The sequence below is a fragment of the Carassius carassius genome, chromosome 12, assembly GCF_963082965.1.
Source record: "Carassius carassius chromosome 12, fCarCar2.1, whole genome shotgun sequence".
Lineage (NCBI taxonomy): Eukaryota > Metazoa > Chordata > Actinopteri > Cypriniformes > Cyprinidae > Carassius > Carassius carassius.
Genome location: NC_081766.1, coordinates 31,823,179 through 31,838,491, shown reverse-complemented (window position 1 = coordinate 31,838,491; position 15,313 = coordinate 31,823,179). Strand labels below are relative to the sequence as shown.

Sequence of the window (15,313 nt, the reverse complement as noted above, 5' to 3'; positions counted from 1 at the left end):
GAATATGTTTGCCTATTGTCAATCTACTGCAGCATGAAAAATTTATTCTTTAGTTTATGAAAGTAAAATGAATGTTTTGTTCGAAAGCTTTTCAGAAATGTATTTGCTGTTTTGATTATATATATATATTTTAGAAATACATATATAGGTTTCATATATTTGTACTGTTTTTTTATTTTTATTTTAAATGTATATTTTATTTATTTTAAATGTAATTTAATTAGATTCCATTCATTCCAATAGATTAAATACTGGTATTTCTCAAATTATATGTCCTTATAAATTTCATACAATTATATATTCATCCGAAATTTTTTATGAATGTTTAGGAAAATATGCATTTTGCAGCAGTTTTTTTTTTTTTTTTTTTTTTGGTTAGGTTCATGTTTGAATTTTTCAATTTAAAAAAGGGGGAAATGCAGTAATAGCATGGTAAATCATGGTAAAGTTAAAACCTTTTGGATTTTTTTTTCACATTCACTTATTAATGAGAAGTTGCTGATCAGAAACAATTTGGTTTTAATCTAAAAGAAAATTAAGTTACAAGTTGCTGAGTTCGGTGGATGTAGCTTGAAAATGTCACAGTCAAAAAAGGATTTCATTGTTTTGAGAAGAGCTTGTACAATAACAGTACTCTGTAATTTTGTCAAGCCAACATAACAAAAATGCTGGGTTATTTCAACCTGACTTTGGGTCAGATTTGGACTAACCCAACATTTGTAAGTAAAAATGTAACGCAATGGTTGGGTTAGTCCATATTTGACCCCAAAGTTGGGTTGAAACAACCCAGCATTTTCAGAGTGTAAAGTATTGTAATTTTGATGCTTAAAACAGGCCAGTGATTAGCAAGTGATCATAAAATAGCTGACCAAAATTATACTATATACTATATATAAATACCAAGAACCTAATTAAGAATTTGGCCACAATTTGCCTTTAGAGCAGCTTTAATAACCAATAAAGATTTACAGATATGTAGAAGGTGATAAGCCATAAGCACCTTTTGTCTTCTTTGTAGTGTTCATGAAATTGGCTCATGTGTGTGGAGACAATCTCATCCTGGAATTTGGGAATGTTGTAAGTGTTTGCACCCTGATGTACATGATTTGATATTTCTTGGCCATTAAAACCCCTCATTAGACCTAATGACTCCCACAGGAATGCTGTCCGTGTCATTAGGGATTTCCAGCGTGTTTAACAGATGGCAACAAAGTCTGTGAGGTGAAGTTATCCCGATGCATGAAATTAAGTCATTAATTAGTCCTATGATGATATGTAGCTTGTTCATAGCAGCTACATCTATACATGTCTTTTGTATGAGTATGTTTCACTCACTTTTTCTGCAACAGACTGACACATTCAGCAGTTTTTGGAATAGATGAATCTGTCATTTTGAACTCCATGTTCATCTAAAAAGCCTATAATTGACAGATCAATTTAATAGCGGACATAAACTGTTCTACTAAATTTCATATCAACTTATTGTGATTCACCTTTGGCACTGCGGTTGATAAAATGCTTAAAATCAAACCCATGAAGGCAATGCACACCAGTTGGCTCTGAACATCACTCATTCTGACCACAGTCTCACACTTCCTCAATGTTCCCGATGCAAAGCGAGTGCAAACCAGTGTCTACGTGACCAGAGTTACATTATCAAACAAAACTGTTGTCTGTTATGTGACCATGAGGAACTAGTAAAAGCTAAAATAAGCATTAAAGATCAACTCCTACTTTGTGTCCAGTCTCCACCTAAATTAAAGTAGACTGCCTCCATTGGCAAAGTTGGTTTCAAGGATGTGAGTCATGGCATATTTTATGCCCACGTCATGTTTAAGGCAGTGAGGTTCCTGTTACAGCGCTGTGTAAGTGGTGCATCTCTGTGATGTGTCAGTTCTGGCCTCTAATTAAAGATAGATATTGTATTGTGTATTCATCTGGCTCTGCTGGAGGTTGGAGGATTCTCTTGTCTAGACTGGATACTTCAGGAAATGACTAAAATAATTGATTTTGCCTCCTTGAATGTCTGATAGCTATGCAAAGAGACGCACAAAAAACAGGTCAAAACCGAACTGTAGGTCAAAAACAAGGTTTACATTGGTAATATATGCTAACGTACAGTATATCATTTATTCATTTATATCATTTAAAGACTTTACAGTGACACTAAACAATAACTCTGTTTTTAGTTTAATAGTTTTTAAGTATTTAATTCGGCCTTTATTATGGTGTACAACCCGAATTCCGGAAAAGTTGGGACGTTTTTTAAATTTTAATAAAATGAAAACTAAAAGACTTTCAAATCACATGAGCCAATATTTTATTCACAATAGAACATAGATAACATAGCAAATGTTTAAACTGAGAAAGTTTAAAATTTTATGCACAAAATGAGCTCATTTCAATTTTGATTTCTGCTACAGGTCTCAAAATAGTTGGGACGGGGCATGTTTACCATGGTGTAGCATCTCCTTTTCTTTTCAAAACAGTTTGAAGACGTCTGGGCATTGAGGCTATGAGTTGCTGGAGTTTTGCTGTTGGAATTTGGTCCCATTCTTGCCTTATATAGATTTCCAGCTGCTGAAGAGTTTGTGGTCGTCTTTGACGTATTTTTCGTTTAATGATGCGCCAAATGTTCTCTATAGGTGAAAGATCTGGACTGCAGGCAGGCCAGGTTAGCACCCGGACTCTTCTACGACGAAGCCATGCTGTTGTTATAGCTGCAGTATGTGGTTTTGCATTGTCCTGCTGAAATAAACAAGGCCTTCCCTGAAATAGACGTTGTTTGGAGGGAAGCATATGTTGCTCTAAAACCTTTATATACCTTTCAGCATTCACAGAGCCTTCCAAAACATGCAAGCTGCCCATACTGTATGCACTTATGCACCCCCATACCATCAGAGATGCTGGCTTTTGAACTGAACGCTGATAACATGCTGGAAGGTCTCCCTCCTCTTTAGCCCGGAGGACACGGCGTCCGTGATTTCCAACAAGAATGTCAAATTTGGACTCGTCTGACCATAAAACACTATTCCACTTTGAAATAGTCCATTTTAAATGAGCCTTGGCCCACAGGACACGACGGCGCTTCTGGACCATGTTCACATATGGCTTCCTTTTTGCATGATAGAGCTTTAGTTGGCATCTGCTGATGGCACGGCGGATTGTGTTTACCGACAGTGGTTTCTGAAAGTATTCCTGGGCCCATTTAGTAATGTCATTGACACAATCATGCCGATGAGTGATGCAGTGTCGTCTGAGAGCCCGAAGACCACGGGCATCCAATAAAGGTCTCCGGCCTTGTCCCTTACGCACAGAGATTTCTCCAGTTTCTCTGAATCTTTTGATGATGTTATGCACTGTAGATGATGAGATTTGCAAAGCCTTTGCAATTTGACGTTGAGGAACATTGTTTTTAAAGTTTTCCACAATTTTTTTACGCAGTCTTTCACAGATTTGGAGAGCCTCTGCCCATCTATAAAACGTGCCAACTTTTTTGAGACCTGTAGCAGGCATTAAATTTTAAATGAGCTAATTAAGTGGATAAAAGTGTAAAATTTCTCAGTTTAAACATTTGCTACGTTATCTATGTTCTATTGTGAATAAAATATTGGCTCATGTGATTTGAAATTCCTTTAGTTTACATTTTATTAAAATTTAAAAAACGTCCCAACTTTTCCGGAATTCGGGTTGTAATTATTAATTATTATACTACTGTCAATTAAGCACTCATTCAATATTTAAATAGTTTTATAATTAATAATAATTGTAATTGTGGATAATAACATAATTTTAAATAATTATAACATTAAACTATGTATTTAGTTTATACCAAAATGTAAGATATGCTCATTTCAGTACAGTTGAAATCATTGTGGCTTGATTGGCTGTATATAAATATATATATTCTGCAAAAAAAAATACTAGATTACATTTTTACAATAAAATACTATTTTAGTCTCTCTACTTAATTTCATGTTTAATTCAATGTGTTTCTTTGTAATTATTTGCAAGTATGATATATAGTACCATTCAAAAGTGTGGGACGAGTAAGATTTTTTACTATTTTTGTAAATAAATAAATCTATAAATAATGAGGTACTTTTCCCAGGATTCTTCAAGGAGTAAAACGTTCAAAAGGACAGCATTTATTCTAAACTTTTTTTTTTTCCAAATTAATAAAAAAAAATATTTACTGATTCTTTTGATCTATTTAATGCATCTTTGCCAAATAAAAGTTTATTTTTAAATAATTATAATAATAATAATACATTTATTTATTTATTTAAAAGATGCATCATATCTTGCAGCTTTTTGTAGGGATTTGTGCTTTAACTTTTCTAAGCAGTATGATTTTCCCCTGACACTTCAGTAAAATAAAATGCATTCAGATGGGCCCCACATATATCTAAGGACCAGATTTTGGCTCTTTTGACCTACGCAGTAAGCAGGACCGGGCCAGGCAGCTGCATGGCAACACATTACAATCTGCTCAGAACACCTTAACAACCACATGGCCGATGGCAATGCCACATGGCAAGCAAGCCCAACACACACACACTGTAAACATATGGATCCTCATCTACGTGGCTTTCACAAAACCAAGAAAGAAAGAAGAAGAAAAAAAAAAGAGTACACAAAAGACACAAGAATCTGTTGTCCTGATGTTTTAGTTTTGTCCTCATGATTTGCCAGTTAAATAAAAGTGGGGCATTGATAAAGTGAGTGGACATTCACAATAGAAAAGAGGCGGCGCCGTCAAGCCTTATTCATACACCTGACATATGACTCCTGCATTTAAACAGCAAGGGGCAGTTTCAGTGTGCTGAGAAAACAAAGCGGCCCTCTCTCTGTTTGCATGTTTAACCAGAGTTTCTGTTGGGTTTGTTCACTATTTCCATCACAGGCCGTCTCTGAGGTGAATCTGAAGTGATCTGCTGTGTGTAGCCTGTAAGTGAGGTTGAAGAAACTGTAGTAAACAAAGCTGTGACCTTCTACAATATCACAAAGGGCAGGTTAATCTGAGTATGATTAGTAATCTAAGCTCTGTGGGAGTCACGCATCATGTCTAAAAAGACCTTCCCAAACACACAATCTTTCTTTTCCGCACTGTTAAAACTGAATTAGAATGGACTCCCTCTAAACAGAGATGGACACTGTCCCTGTTATAACTGGCAGGCTTATTTCCAAGCTGGTCACAAGAAGGACATGCAGCTGATTGACATTCTTCCTGGGATGACTGCTTCCTCTCTGGAACTCCATTTCAGATCCGACTGCAGAGAGAGAGGAATTCCCTGGGCTGGGAAGTATTGTGAAGTCCCTGGTCAGGACGACCTCAGAACAAAGGCCACCCAATCCCTGGAACAGGTGGCCCCTTCGGCTGGCCGGGAATGAAAGGAACATTTGTGTTTGCCACTAGAAACTCAACACTTTTCACAGGACTCTCTTTTCAAGTTATCGCCCGCTCGAATACGATGACTTATTTCCATCTGATCTATCTATCTATCTATCTATCTATCTATCTATCTATCTATCTATCTATCTATCTATCTATCAAAAATCTACACAAAACTACGTATTATGTACTGATACATTATTCACTAAGTACTAAAGTATTAATTTGAGCTGTGTTCTATTCAAGACACACAAATACAAACAAATGTAGTGTGATACCAAAAAACTATATTATGCTCTCTCTCTCTCTCTCTCTCACACACACACAAACATACATACATGTATTTCACTAGTTCACTACACTACAGTATTATTCAGAGCTGTATTTTCCCCTATATAGAATTAATCTAAATATGAAAACATACTAACTAAAATAATATTGTAGAACGATATACGAAATGAATTATGCATATCATTTATAGGTTAAAGCCAGGATTAGGCCATATATCAACTAGGATCTTTTTATGAACACACCTTTGAAAATAATATTACTTATGTGCATCTTGAGACAAAACATATGGGTTTTGGCTTAAGCCTTGTCTGTGAAAAACTGGGGGATATTCTACTAAATACTGACACTGACTTAAGTAAACTGGGATGATGAAGAGATGATGGATGCAGAGGGGTGAACTGTCAGATTGTGAGCATAGCAGCCGCTCCTCTTGCGTCCGCTTTGTGGGACATAGTGTGTGAGTGCAGACATTCCACAGCCACCGCCAATCACATGCCAAAACTGCCCGACCCTGCTCTGAACCAGCAAACATGTGACTCCAGCAATCCAGACAAACAGTTGTATTTGAGAGAGACACAGAGAGAGAGTGCATGCAAAAGTTTGGGGGATTTTGTCCATAGACGAAAGTATATAATTATCAAGATTATAGTTGTCCATGCAACAGATGCAACTGCTGACAGACCTATATAACTGAAAATGATGATCTGTTGGTCAAGAATAAAATTGTAGGCCGACTGCCTGGAGTATCTATACATAAAATATCTTACATATGATGTTAGGAAAACCTAAATGGGATACAGTAAGCCACATAAATAAAAAAATATTTAAAAGTGCCAAATATTTAGATTTTGTGGAAGAGTTGGATACCACAAACAGTTTATTTGTATTGTCTGGTCAAACTGTGTCATAGGGTGAGATATAAACAACAGCACTGTCTATTTTCTTTGTGTTTAGAGACAAAACGTCCGAACAAGACGTTCCATCCCACACCATTGCTCCATTTGTTCTGGTAGCATAAGACAAGTAAACAAAGATGGGAGGAGAACATACATCCCCACGAGCACAAAGTCTGTGACTTTAACCCTTATCTACTGTTTGAGGTCTCATCATAAAACATATCATTTTTGAAGTATTGGGTTGATACTTCATGACTTTTACTAATCCTATGAGAACTGATCACTTTTCAATATGCAGCGGATATCCAGAGACCCCAAGTCAACATGAATACATTTCTATGAATATGTACTAAGATACCATTATTTGTGTACACAGTGTAGTGGTTCAGTTTTTAGTATTTCATTTATGTTATTCTATTTTATTTTATTTTATTTTAACTGTGTGTGTGTGTGTGTTTCAGTGCCCAAACTGCCTCCAAACTGAGAACTTGATATATAAAAAACTAAATTTTATGTTAGCTAAAATATACAATTTATTTTTTATTTCAGACAGTTGACAAAGCAACTGTTGCACTTCAAACACAATGTTCAAAGTGCTTTACATAAAAGAGAAGAGAAAAAATTCAACAAAGAAAAATCACAACAATAAAACAAGGAATGTAAAAACTTTTAAAATGATTTACAATTGATTTTAAAAGGTTTTAAATGAATTTAAAACAGTTAAGAATAGAAAAGTATTAAATGTAAAATACAGTGCAATCGGTTAGGACATTGCACAGTGGTCCTTCAGTAAATGCACAGCTAAACAGACGAGTTTTGAGTCTGCATTTAAACGTGAATAATGTTTTAGCACATCTGATCTCTTCTGGAAGCTGGGTCCAAATGATAACTAAAAGCAGACTCCCTTTGTTTTGTGTGAACCCTTGGCATTTCTACCTGACTCGATCCTAATGATGTGAGTGCTCTGTTAGCTTTATATTCAGTGAACATATCTGCTATGTTTTTAGGTCCTTGGCCATTGAGTGATTTATAAACGAGTAAAAGTACTTTCAAATCTATAATGGTATCTCTCATTGAATGGATAACAACAGTTACATTTCTAAGAAGTCTGTGTACTTTGTTGCACTACAGTAGATTAATGATTCAATAATACAAAACAACATTGTTCACAAAAACGCTAGCTGTGTTAGGAAAAAATAAATAAAAGAACTGTAGCTAGTGTTTTTTTTAAAGGCACTTGATAGAGATAACATATTGTTTTGAGAAAATAGCATTTGTAACAACGCAAATCATTGGCTGAAATTCAAACGTGAAGTGTTAGGAGGAATCTGATTGGATGTTGAGAAAGGGTGGCGTTTCCAAGGATCCCGAGTGCGCTCGAGCCCCGATCCCGCGAGTGCCGCGCGCGTCGAGTTCGTCGGACCGGGGAGTTGGAAAACTTTCGTGCTGTTTTTAATCCATCAAAAACCCTCGGATTGAGGACAAGACAGGGACCTAATTTATCCTGTCGTTTAATTCGTTTTTTGGTGCGCAATGGGCGTTTACAGTGTTACATCAGCTCGTTATTCCCAACAGGTAGGTGCTGGCTAGCCATTACAATACCAGTTAGCCTTTACTTTGTTTTGCTAGCTACTCATGCTAACCCGAGTCAAAGGTTTTATATAGCACTCAAAACGCTCCAACTTCGCGATGGGCTTCAAGTGTTTGCTCGTCCAAACGAAGTTTGACACTTTTAAAGTGTGCGAAAATACAGTATGTTGTGTTTGAGTACGTCAAACGACATCAATTCACTGCAGAAAAGTTTCCAGGGCTGTTAGCCGCTCACACACACATACCAGTTGAGTCTGACCACACCACATCAAACCTCTCCGTTTACAATCCGATTAAGCTCTCTGTCCCGGTTATCATTTAATCCCATCAAGATTAAACTTGTTTAATTAGCTCGTGTGTTTGATGCCTCTGAGATTTTGATTAAGAAAATGTGAGGCACACCATGTGGCACACGGGAGAGACTCATGTTTTGCTGGAATAAGCGATTTTTAGGGAGTTTATATTGGCTGAAGTCTATTGGTTACTACAGTTAAAGGGTTACTACGAGCCACCCGTCAAAAAAGAAACCAGAACAAATCTGAAACCGTGTCAAAACGTTTTTAGTAACCTGATTGTGTGCGGAGAACTGTGAAGTTGAGTGCAAATATAATGCAGTTTCGCTCTGAAGATTAAAAATGTATGTTTAACTTAAAACAAACTCTAGTAAAACCAAAGTGTTGTCAAAAATATAAACATTAAATGAAAGACTAATGATACTATTGGCTTTTAGTTAATAAATGTTTCTGAAGGTTTTTGCATTTTTTGTTTGATCCTCCAGGGTTTTACCCAAACATATGGAAAACCACATCCAGTTGGATGTTGAATTGTGATCTAGGAGCTGATTTGAGGAGATTTCTCTAGATGTGGGCTGCAGTGGTGAAATGATGGCGACACATTGGAGGAATTCAGACGATGAGGAGGAGCTGGATTACGCTGGTGCATCTCCCCACTGCGAGGTGAGACTCGTGGTTAATTCTACTAGATGTTAACAGAAAGAAAAGCCCCGCTGGTGGGTCGCAATGGAATTAAATCATTGATCATCATGACCTTTTGTGTTAGCCCAGATCTGTGACTCTAACCAATAGACTAATACCAGTTGTGGGCCGACTGAGATGATCCGTCATCCATAAATATTGCTAACCAGTAATGAATTATTAAGTTTGAATCCAGCACATGTCATTTTCAATGAGCTGGTCTCTTTCACTGATTAAAACTCTACTTGTCACAAATACAGAAAGACATTTTTTGGTAATATTTTCATTTTGGCAGCTTAAAATAAGCATTATTTCACTCTAATCACACTAATCTGGAGGAGAAAATCTTTATTACATTTTTGTGTCATTATCATAAGAGATTTTAGAGGACCTGTGTTATGGTGCAGATGTTTTTGTTTAATCAACAGCTTGTGCATGTACATCAGTGACTGTACTCCATGTATAGTGAGTATGACTTTACTTTAGTCATATAGTACGCACAGGAAAAGCTCTATTGAAAGGTCATTAACACCAGAAAAAACACACCCTATCATCCATCAGAAGTTTGTCATAAATGAGGTGTAAATAGACAATGAATTTCTACTTCTGTTTTCCTTTTGTGAGACTATAAGTGATGGACCTTGTGCAGTGCAACAGATGGTATACTTTTGATCAGTGCTATAAGTCACATCTCGATGCTTTGCCAAAACAATTGTGTAAAACCCAACATAGGTCTTTTATGTTATTATAAGAAGTGTAAATATATTTTAAGTTCATTATGAAACTGTAGCGGGACATAGTGGAATGAATGGGAAACCCTGTTCTGACTAACAGAATCCAGTTGGAAGAATCTCAGCAGTAACATGTTGTTCAGGTCACAAGATTGAATGAAGTTGTGCGGCCTGTTGTTGTTGTCACTGACTGTGTGGAATACAGTGCACAAGCTGTTCTGCTTCCTTATCCAGATCTGCTCATTATTCCTGAATGTAATGCCTTACCCCTGCACTCATATTGAAATCATTTCAAACTTTTTGTAAGTTCTCTTATGTGGTATTATTATCCATGCGTTGGAGTAGCTGCTTTGTTTGATTGTTGTATCGCTGAGGTTTAGTTTATAGCCACGTGTGTCGAACCTGTTTGCATATCAAATTCAGTCTTTTGTAAGTCCAGGCTGGTGTTTGTCTAGAAGGTTTTTAGATTTGGTTAATGTTTTGACTCTTGATGAACTCTGTTGTTGTCCTGCAAACACGACCCATTTGCTGCTTGTGCATTTCTGCCCAAAACCAGTCTGGTTTTTTCCACACTTTTTCCCAGTATGGAGTTTATTTGCTGTCTGAAATTCTTTGTTGTTCAAGAGAAACTTGAAGGACTGTAATCTGTAATCATAAGTGTGTGCTGCAGAAGAAATGAAATTCTTTGGATGCTCTTGAAGGAAATTCCCTGGCAGGCGAGGAGCATCCGTTTTTCTGTACGCAAGCAGTGGGGCAAGCGCACAGTCTGATCGCAGTGCAGCTACAATGCAAACAGCTGGTGTGAAACCACTTCCTTTAAACACATGGTCAATGTGGGGACCATCTGAATGCTGACTCTGTCAATATGGGCAATCTGTCTTTTACTGTGAAGTTGGGTACTTTGGCTTTGTCATTTGAGTGTGGGTTGTGCTGACTTGGCCTTGAATAGGAAGGTTTGTTTAGTTTTTCAGTAAGATAAGTAGTAACGCTGACCATCTTTTCTCTTGCTCTCAGTTTGAGCTGTCAGACATGGTCTGGATCTTTTCCTGTGGCTGTGAATGTGGTCACTGATTTGGTTTGGTGTTGGTTTGTTTTGCTCAAGCAGGCTTTCCCCATTTTAAAAGAAAGTGAAGTAGGCTAAATGGAAAAAGGTAATCGTGGTAGTAGTGATTTATGTTGGGTATCGCTGTTCTGCTGTGATGTTAGTTCACTCCCATGAATCAACATTTTTGTGCTCAGCTTGCCGAATCTTTCCACTGGCTTTCTGAATGAAGACCTTTGTATAAACCCCTGTCCACATTCACGGCGGGTTGAAGGTCATCTATTTATAGCATCTGCCGATTTACACTCACATTAGCCTGCCCCTTTAATCTAATATTCAGCACTGCCTCTGTTTTTCTTCTGAAATAGTCAAGGGACAGGATGTCTCTCTTCTGCCAGTGGTAGGTCTGTCTTCATTAGGAGTGATGAGGAAGGGAAACCTGCTGCCTCCATGTTGATTAGATGAGCCAAAGATTTTATGCGTGAATTGGAAGATTGAAGTCTGTTTTTTAGCTTTGTGTTTGTTCAGTGTTTCTAACAGACTGCACTCAGCTTGTGGTGGCACTTCCCCCGGGGGAAATATAGGCTATATATAAAACAGCAAATGGGAATATTGAAAATGCACATTCGTTATCTGCCAGCAGGAGGCATTTTTGGAGTGGCAGAAATAGCAGTTTCCCCGGTAACAGCTGTAATCAAAGCAGCGCTCCGTTCATAAACGCTACTTTATCAGGCATTATAGGAAAGAAATTTTAAGAAAATAGCATCGTAACGTTTCTAAAGACAGTCGGTGCCCTTCAGTTACACATTCATATAAAAACAACCACGCTGCATTTTGACTTTGAAATGTGTAGAGCTCATGTTTATTCAACGAAGTTGTAGCATTTTGGAAAATCTATCTGTGGCGGTCAGTGTTGATACAAATATATTAATAGTGTTGTCACGGTACCAAAATTTCAGTATTCGGTACCGATACCAGTGAAAATACACGGTTCTCGGTACCAATTTCGGTACCAAAGCAAAACACAAAAATATGCTAATTAAAAAAAAAAATAACTTTTTAGCACTTAAAATAAAACCAATGCCATTCTTGATACTTATTTACAATTGTGTTTAAAGTTTTTCTACAAGTTATATAATTATGAAAAACAGTAAAAGACAAATTAAATTTGGGTGAAACTTGTTTAATTTATGAAATTTAATAATTTTATTTTTGGTAAATAAAGGGGATTTGCTATTAAAATTAAAACATCGAAGAAATATTGTGATTTTCTTTAAAAAAAAGTTTTATCAATTTTTTCAACAGTAGTAGTAGCAGTATCACATACATTTTACTAAATAATAGTAATATTTCTAGCACAATGCCTTTATGTAAGAATTAACTTTTAGGCCTAATGAATGCATATTTGTCATTTTAACTGAACTTAAGGCTGGTGGTGATGCTTAAGATATTTTTGGTCATTGAGGGTTTCTGTTAAAAAAAATAGTAATGATCATATTAATTATTATTAAAAGATAATACTACTAATAAATTCTACTATCATACTAATGTATATACAATGCACTATGAATTGATGAGCTGCTGGGTTCATGAATATTAATCACGTTGTCTGCGTTCGGTCAAACTGATTTGCTGAAATCAAAACAGGGAAGGTACTAGATCAGTGCCAGCCAATGAAATTGCCATTTGCGCATTAGCTCCGCCCACTACCGGAGAAACCGGTATGTCTTCTGCTTGTTCGAAAATGAATATGAATAATTCTAAATGAACTCCATTATTTTGACAGAAGACAACAAAGAATAGTTTACATATAGCGTGTCGATTCAGCGTGGTAAGAAGCTCGCTCTCTTTGCATGTGTGAGAAAAAGCAACGGTGAGTCGTGTGCCTTCACAAAGAGTTTACAGAGCATCAAATACAGGTGCGTTGTGCGTCCATTGAGATGAACTGAAAAGTTCAGATCGCATGATGGAGAGAGAACTCTGAAGCTCAGATGCTGAAATTAATGCAAAGGTCATGCGCTTCAGTCTATGTAGTAAACAAACCCGCACATCTCTGCCATTCATTAATACACAGAGACGCGCAGAACACGGATTCATATTTCAAACAACTTTTGTGGCTTAACATTTACAGATACTGGTCCATATGAAGATTTGATTGGATTAATTTATGCTAACTTTGACAAATTCCATGACTGTCCATATTAAAATGTAAGTTTCTTTTTCATGACTGGATTTTGAGATTCCGTCCTCGTTTTCTGCTTCGCGGAAATCATAGCGCTGAACCGGGTTTGAACGGGACCTCGGTACTACCGGTACTTAAAGAAACCTGGTACTGTCACATTTAAATTTTTTTAGTACCGACTTGGTACCGAAGTACCGGCTCTTTTGACAACACTATATATTAATGTATGAGAATCTGTTGTTTCACGTGGCTCAGCTGAACTTATGTTGACAGAAGACTAAATTGTGGAACTCTGCATTAACACTGGTTTTTGAATAGTATTTTTTTTCCTGTTTAGTTTGTTACATAACTGACTCATTTTATGTTAATAGTCCTCGGTGTAAATAATATTAACTCATTGTGCTTGGCCTGCAGCGCTCCGTTACTCATTTGCAAAGTTTTAAAGCTCTTGATGCTATAAACTTTGGAATATCACAAGATTGTGACTGTTGTACTGGGCAATTTTATTGGGGAAATATCAGGCAAATATAAATTGTCATCATTTACTCACCCTCATTTTGTTCCAAACCTGTATGACTGACTTGGTAAGAAAAAAAAGAAAAAAAACACTTGGAAATGGAGCAGCTTCGACATAGTATATTGTGACCAGTGACAGTGTATTTTAAGGCTTCATTGAATTGGACTGTTGTTTTGGAGCTGAGCATGTGCTCATGATGGTTTTTATTGTATGGGAAAACATTTTTCAGCTTGGAGTTTCATTAAAACATCTTTTGTTGTGTTCCACAGAACAATGAAAGTCATACAGGTTTGGAATAACAAAAAGGTGAGTAAATGTTGACAGTATGTTTGTTTTTGAACTCTGGAAATCCCCACCTCTTTCAAGCTCAGAATGTACCTGTGGGCGAACGCATAAAGTGCAGCATAATTTGAAATCATGAGTTTAGAGTTTAAAGCATTCAATTCACACGGACCGACTGTCACACAGAAAACACGTGATCATGCTGGATACACCCTTCACAAGATCTCACAGCTGGAGTCGACTAAGTTTGCAAGGTTTGTGAAATTAAATATTCATTAGTCATTCAAAGATTTCTCTAAATTAAATAAATGCATATTTACTTAATGCTGATGGGAAACGACAAAGTATTCTAATGTTTGCCTTTCTACTACTAATAATATAAAAGCAATCGTTATAATAGTTTTTGTATACATTAATTCCTTTAATCATTCTATGTGATTATTAGACAGACTTCTATTCGTATTAGACAGAACTGTTAACAATGACAGTAAAGAAAGAGAGTGTGAGCACTGTGTGCTCAGGCACTGCCTTTCTCAGCACCGTCAAAATAAAAGTCCCACCTTGAACACACCGGCCAAGCAGAAAAACTTATCTGCCGATATTTGAAAAATGCTGAATATCGGCCGATATATCGGCTTTGGCGATATATCGATTGACCACAAGAACAAACACGCGTGCAAAACTCTGTTGCTGTCCCAGAAAAACAAACTGCATCTACGGTTCCCTTAATGCTGGGTTCTTTGGGAAGCTGAGCAAGGTTATCTTTCCCTCACATTAAAAAACACACTTCTTTGGAGACATTCTTCTCGAGCAAGTCCTGTGCAGTGCTGCCTACGACTGCAATTATTGATATTATACCAATCATCGCCTTCTGTTTATTTTGTTTCACGTCAAGTTGTGTATTTTTTTTTTTATAAATAAATAAATTCCTACCCCTGTTGATGAGCTGGTTCTGTGTAGTCCAAAGATGGGTGTCGGAGTTGACTCTGAAAAACCTTGAATTAAACACTTTTACTGGAGATTTATTTTAAGATTGTTTGAGTCTTGACCTGACTTTACTGCCTAATAGATTTTATTTAAAATATAATCTTCATAAGGTGTCACAATAATCTTTAAAAGCACCTTAAAGAAAAAAAAATTAATATGGAGCTGAAAGGTGCACATTATACCGTATTTTTCGGACTATAAGTCGCACCTGAGTATAAGTCGCATCAGTCCAAAAATACGTCATGATGAGGAAAAAAACATGTATAAGTCGCACTGGACTATAAGTCGCATTTATTTAGCCTGGGAAAACCCAGACTACTTCCGGCGAATTTCAATTCTCTCTACAGAATAATCTGGCAAAGAGGACTATCTAGCTCGTTTCTGTGCCGCCGAAATCGCGGCACCAATCAGAAACGTTGAGGCGGG

The 15,313-nt window shown here is 36.7% G+C and overlaps 1 protein-coding gene across 1 annotated transcript in view; it reads left to right on the top strand.

The window, feature by feature from the left end:
• The first annotated feature begins 7,933 nt into the window (after positions 1-7,933).
• LOC132155253 (rho GTPase-activating protein 21-like) overlaps positions 7,934-15,313 on the top strand; it is an 84,448-nt gene continuing 77,068 nt past the window's right edge. Inside the window, exons 1-2 of the mRNA XM_059564132.1 lie at positions 7,934-8,157; positions 8,951-9,128. Coding sequence (XP_059420115.1) covers positions 9,054-9,128 — 75 coding nt within the window. The 5' untranslated portion in view covers positions 7,934-8,157; positions 8,951-9,053. The remainder of the gene's footprint in view (positions 8,158-8,950; positions 9,129-15,313) is intronic.